General features: G+C 33.5%; 1 protein-coding gene across 1 annotated transcript; it reads left to right on the plus strand.

Annotated features, from left to right (window-relative positions):
- The first annotated feature begins 2,285 nt into the window (after positions 1-2,285).
- On the plus strand, positions 2,286-3,790 carry LOC141661231 (F-box/FBD/LRR-repeat protein At1g13570-like). Its single transcript, XM_074468216.1, has 3 exons — positions 2,286-3,098; positions 3,221-3,382; positions 3,491-3,790. Exons 1-3 carry the CDS (start codon positions 2,286-2,288, stop codon positions 3,788-3,790), a joined length of 1,275 nt encoding a protein of 424 aa, XP_074324317.1.
- Positions 3,791-6,460: the final 2,670 nt, after the last annotated feature.

Genomic DNA, 6,460 nt, shown 5'->3' on the forward strand with positions numbered 1-6,460 from the left:
ACCTTCATTGAAGAGCACCAAAACCAGGTCCTTCAGATGTCAAAATATTATTCAAATATTTTCTCAAAGAAGCATCAATCTGATCCGAAGTCTCTACAAAAAATTGTGGCGCACAAGTGCGTAAAGCATAATAAAGTTTACTTAACCCCATAGAGGCTCTAAGAAGCACCAACTTATATTAGGGGTCATTAAGTTGCTCCACGAGATCCATAATTTCTACGGACTTGGACACACTTTTATCAGCAATTTTTTTTAATAAATCCATCATCCATGATTATAGCTCCCCGAATGATTTAACACCATCTTGAGGTCGACCGATATTAGAAGGAAATAGCTTATCTTGAGAAATACGTGGATCAATAACGTTCCAGAAAACCTCTATCTTCCTGATGTTCAACTCCAATTCAAATTTAGGTCCTTCTGATTGAATGATAGACAAAGCATTAGAGACCTCAATTAAATCCCCAATCACGGTGTCGTCATCCAAGTACCAAGCCTGAATAGAGAGATTGCAATTATCGCGGGTCTCCTTGTTGTATTCCACAAGCCGACCAGATGAATCTAGTTTCAAAAAATAGTCTGGCTGGTTGTCCATAAAGAAATTCCACCCAAGAAGAGATGGACAAACATCTGAGTCTAACCTCTTGTAACATCTTTCCCCTATCAATCATATTAAATGCGTTTTTAAAATCCACCAAAAGTATAGAAAAATTATTTTTTGACCCGTGAGCTTTAACAAATTGACCAATCACATATAAAACAGCCTCAGCACCTCTAGAAACACCAACCCCAAATTGAAAATCTCCTAATTAAGCACCCATCTCTTTACCCTCCTTGTGCATTGCCACTTAGGAAACCAGACATCTCCATATAGTTCATACAACTATAATTGATATAACTGAAATGGGAGGGTCTACTGCATAATATTTACATAGATATATGTACGTATATGCTCTTTTTTGATATAAATATTGAAAAATACTTTCATACATGATATATATTCTTTAATGTTGCATAATAATATGTTGTGTATTTTGCATGTTCAACATACAATGCGAAAACACTATTTTAAATAGTTAGAAGGTTCATTATAAAGTTTTAAATAAGTCTCGCCAATGATTGAAATGCTTTCTATTAGAACCCTAAAATCATTACAAGGAAAAGAGTAATAGACATCAATTATAGACTAATGTTAATTATATTTGAAGGCGATGTTTTCCCATATATAGATAAAGATCCAATTTTGTAGACATAGATTTCCAACCAATGTTTAAGATACACCTAGAAAAAAGTTCTAACTTATTACCTAATGTCTTTTTTTAATATCTTACATTTCAACACATTATCACAAGTTCAATCTTAGTATATTTTATAAGTTATATCTAGTTAAGCATGTGACACACAAGGCAAAAACGATAGACAGCGTTTTTTCAATATTAAACTGATGTTAAAAGGGTAATGTTTATTGCACTGTTTTTTGTTGTGCATCCATATTCAATTTCGCAGAATAATATGTTTGTTTATTTTGCATGTTCAACATACAATATGCAAATACTATTTTAAAAAGTTAGTGCATTCTTATTACAATGCTTGATATTTTTAACTAGAATTTTAATCAATTTAAAAAAGGCTAAAACTATGTGGTTGATTTATCACTGTCTAAGAAGCAGTGACACTTTGGGTCATATGCCAAGTCCCGGTGTCCAATATTCTCCCACACTACAATTTTTAGAAATTGTAGTTAAAATCTATGCCACGATACTACTTTCACACAATTAAGTATTCATGTCTATTAAGTATTACAAAGTATCCATGCTCATATTCGTTTTTGAATATATTAAAAGATCTAACTTGTATTTTTTTGTTTTAGATTAAATAATTATGCATTTGATAAATGCAATTTTTTTTGTTTTGTTAATAGGTTTTAAATGTTTAACACATATAATTTTTTATTTATATATGTCGTGTCCCCGCATCAGAATCCTCATGTTTTATGTATGTCGAATTCTCATATCCCTGAGCTACGTACTCGAACTCCCGCACCCCGTGTCCTTCCTTCTAAAATCATAACAAAAAGCACTATCTTGCCAACTGTATGAGAATTTCCTAACAAGCACTTGTTGTAGAATACCATGTCCCGTACACGATATGCAATGGCACTCGCTTGCTTTGGAGTCTATTCCATCTCCCAATACTGTTTTAGCGTAAAATAACAGCATGTTATACATTTTATCTCCATGCTGAATAATTTGCGTAAAACTATCATGCAGATTGCAGGGTATAGCATGTCGAGTGTGTGTCCTTCACTTGATGATGATAGGATTAGCAACTTGCCTTTGGTGTTGAAACATTTCATCCTAGATCGTGTGCCACTTCATGATGCGGCAAGAACAAGTATTTTGTCGAAAGCTTGGAGGATAACATGGACAACAAAACCTGTCCTAGCTTTTGATCCGCTATTTTGCTTGGAAGCGATTAGTAAGAAAACCGAAAAAGCATGCCTATCTGCATTTTCAGACGCAGTTGACATGATTCTTGCGGCCCATACTGGCCCCATTGTGGAAATTGAAATCTTCATCCCACCAGAACTTGACAAACATCATATCAGTCAGTGGATTGAGCACTTATCAAAGCAGGATGTTCTGGTGTTAAAACTTGATAATTCGGAAAATGATGCCTGCCTAATTCCCTCGCACTTTTTTAATTTTTCAAAGTTGAAAGAGTTCAGACTTAAGAAATGGATATTGAGTCCCCCTAATGCAGATGGATGCTTCACTAATCTGGTAACTATGGACCTTTACCGTATCTCAATATCTGCTCACATATCATTCGGGACCAAACTCCAGAACCTTGACTTGCATTATTGTACTGGCATTGAACATCTGGACTTTACAAAGAGTAAAAATCTCAGAAGGCTAGCTATCAATTTATGTTCAAAAATAGATTGGCGATGGCTCGAAAACACCAAAAAAATTGAAGTCCTAATTCTCTTGTTGCTTGCCGCAGATATTAACATTGGTAACTCTGTCAATTTGATCAGGCTTCTTAGCAATTGTCCAAATCTACATGCCCTTCTACTCCATGGTTCCACCATTGAGGTAACATGAAAGTTTAACTTGTCTAATTTTTTTTTATTTTTTTTTCTCTTGGTTGCATTACGTTTACCATAATTGCTAAGTTTTTGTCTTAAAATCAATGTGTTGATAACATATATATACAGCTTTTGGGACCAGTTCCCTCTGCGTTGAAGACACTTGCAACAAAAATGGTGAACTTAACGAGACTGAATTCGATTTATCTTCAATATAACTGGTGTCAGATTTCAAATAGTCTTTGCTTGATCAGATATCTTCCAAAATTGGAAAATCTCCGACTAACACTGGTGAGAACTGAGAACTAGATGTTGTCTTGAGAAATAATGCTTGGTTGCATATATATTTTTTGATAGGTTTATTACTGTAACCTTACCTTAAATTGATTTTGTGTGTAGAATTTTCAAGTGAAGAGTTCAAATCCTGAAGATCCAAACATTGAACGTCATCTGGAATCACTAGACTGGAACGACGTGGTGTTGGACCAACTGCTAACTGTGGAAATATGTGATGTAGTGGGTTTCAGAGCTGTGCATCATTTAACTAAGATTTTACTTGCATCATCCCCGTCACTTAGAGAGATGTCACTTTTCTGCAGTTCAACAGTCAGTGATCCCAGTGAAAAATTGAGAATTAAACGAGAGTTGTTGGAGTTACCCAAAAAATCTGTAGAAGCACAAGTTCATTGGTTCGATTAGGTGCTGGAGTTATATTATTAAATTTAAGACTAAATTGCACTTATGTAGCCGTGGTTTAATAATTTCGCACATTTGGCGTGGCGAAAACAAAAAACTCAACATTTGCATGGCTAATTGTGTTTTTAACACATTTGAGGGGCTTTAGCCTTTAAACCAGTTCCGTCAAAAGTTTAACTGAATGTTAAGTTTTTGGGCGGCAAAAGGGTCACAATAGGTGTTAAGGGCTATGTTGTAAGCCAGTGTTAGATTTTATAGCCAGTATTGAACATGAGATGAGTTTTTTTTTCTAATCCTTCTCTCTATTATTAACAGTTCAGGAAGATATTGAATTTCCTCCAACAACAATTTTGAAATTGCTTAATATGGACCAATTGTGGCTGGAATTTTGATATTGAAGATATTGAAAATATTAAACTATATCCTAATCCAAGTGGCAGTATTAAAATCAGATTGTTTTTGGGAAAAAACAAACATTGCGATTTTTTTAAAGTCTGTCCCAGAAATCTATTGCGACGATAATTCTACGATTGAACTAACTAAAGACCCTGTTTTTCATGGCAGAAACAAGCATATACGAATTAAATATCACTTCATTCGGGACTTGGTCAAGAATAAGGAAATTTCTGTTCAGTATTGCAAGACTCAGGAACAAGTTGCAGATCTTTTTATGAAAGCTCTAAAATATGATGTGTTTAGAGACTTCAAGATGAAGCTTGGCGTCACAACAATCTAGCTTACAGGGGGCTGTTAGAAGTATAAGTTAGAATGTTCCAGAATTTCCATTTTATTTTCTGCAGAAGGATCAAACTTGTAACTCCAGGCTCTTGACCTTCTGTATACTATAGTAATAAATGAGTACTAGTTCAGAGTATTTTAATCGTGTTTTAATGCTATAAATATGATGTACTTTGAAGAGATGATTGATATAGAATCCACTTTCAGAGAACAAGTTTCTTCTCTGCATTTTTCTTTTGTTTCTACACTCCTGATCCTTCATAACTTCAGTAGAGCTTCTTATTTTTTCGTTTCTTCAATAATAAAAAGAGACATACTCTCTTTTCGCACTTAACCACTGATTCTGCTTCGAGCTGGCTCTAATTAGATTATAATCAATAATGCATGCATAATAATAATGCAAACTGCGACGACTGTTGTGAAAGGTATAATCGATAATGTATGCATAATAATGCAAACGGTCATTGTTTTGAAACTTGCCCCGTTGCTTTAGGGTGTTGACCCCTAATGTCACTATTTGGGGAGAATGCCCCAAATATCATTTCTGAAAAGATGACCACAAATGTCATTACAAAACGGTGGAACTTGTTATATTTTGAAATTTGCCGAAAACGCAAAATCGTCCTGCCAAAAACGCAAGATCGTCCTGCCTGTAACTCTTTTTTTGTTTGTTTTTGTTTTCTAAGAAGCGAAAACAGGAGTTGAAGTAGGTTTTTCTATATTTTATTTTTAAAAATGGCAAAACACAACTGGAAAACTTGTTTTAGTGCCAAAACCGAGTTCCAAGTTTGGTTTTCAAGGTGAACATATCTGAATTAAGGTTTCAATGTTTTTCATGTTTTTAATTTTTTTACCCCAAATGTTAGATAATGTTATGTTTTCAAACTTAATACTTTATTCTAGCGGTGTTTGGTTCGGATTTTATTCATATCTATAAATATTTTAGTATTTTAAAACCCAAATTTTGAATTGTTGAACCCTGAAATATTAAAAACAGTCACTACAAGAAAACAAGGTTAAATACAACCGATTAAATACAACCGGCGTCAAATTCAACCCCTTTCGGTTGAATTTAAGGGGTGTGGCTAAATTCAACCGCATGCGGTCGTATTTAATTACAAATGTGACCGTATGCGGTTGAATTTAGTCGTACTCCTAAATTCAACCGCATTCAGTCGAATTTAGCCTTACCAAAAAAATGAGTGTACGGTTGAATTTAGCAGTACTCCTAAATTCAACCGCATTCGTTCGAATTTAGCCTTTCCAAAAAAAGTGAGGGAAATTTTCCCGCCAGCCAATTTTTTGACACTCCTAAATTCAACCGTTTTCGGTCGAATTTGACATTTTGAAATGACGGGAAATTTCGTGCACTTTTAAAACATTGGTTGCAAAAGTGGGGGAAATTTCCTGCTTTTTTAAAAATTGTAATTTTAGTAGAAATCAATTGTATTTATCTATTATGAATGCATTCAGTAATATTAATTATTTTCTGAATTTAATTTTTTTAAAATAAATTATTTAAGTAACTTATTAACTTTGTACAAGTTATTTGCGAACCGAGCTGTTCACGAAATAAATATTAAGATTTATATATATTTTAGTGATATGATATAAATTTTAGAAAAAAATTAACGTATTTGGTTTGCTATTTTAACAGTCAATCAGTAGTTTGACCACTACTTCTTGCTAGTGTTTAGTCCCAAACTAATTTTTTGTTTCTTTAAAAAAATATTTATGAATGGTCCAACGGTAAAGATGTCAAGATCTATATATTTTAGTGATATGATAAAATTTTTAGAAAAAAATAAATGTATTTGGTTTGCTATTTTAACAGTCAACTAGTAGTTTGACCAGTTATTCTTACTAGTGTTAAGTCCCGTACCAATGTTTCGATTTTTTTAAAAATATTTATGAGTGATCCAACCGTAAGGATGT

The sequence above is a fragment of the Apium graveolens genome, chromosome 5, assembly GCF_009905375.1.
Source record: "Apium graveolens cultivar Ventura chromosome 5, ASM990537v1, whole genome shotgun sequence".
NCBI classification, from domain to species: domain Eukaryota; kingdom Viridiplantae; phylum Streptophyta; class Magnoliopsida; order Apiales; family Apiaceae; genus Apium; species Apium graveolens.

Bases quoted from the DNA above. Each gene is read 5' to 3' on its own strand.
- LOC141661231 (XM_074468216.1), top strand. From the start codon at position 2,286: ATGTCGAGTGTGTGTCCTTCACTTGATGATGATAGGATTAGCAACTTG. The intron at 3,099-3,220 runs GTAACATGAAAG...ATATATATACAG, and splicing joins TCCATGGTTCCACCATTGAG to CTTTTGGGACCAGTTCCCTC. The intron at 3,383-3,490 runs GTGAGAACTGAG...TTTTGTGTGTAG, and splicing joins AAAATCTCCGACTAACACTG to AATTTTCAAGTGAAGAGTTC.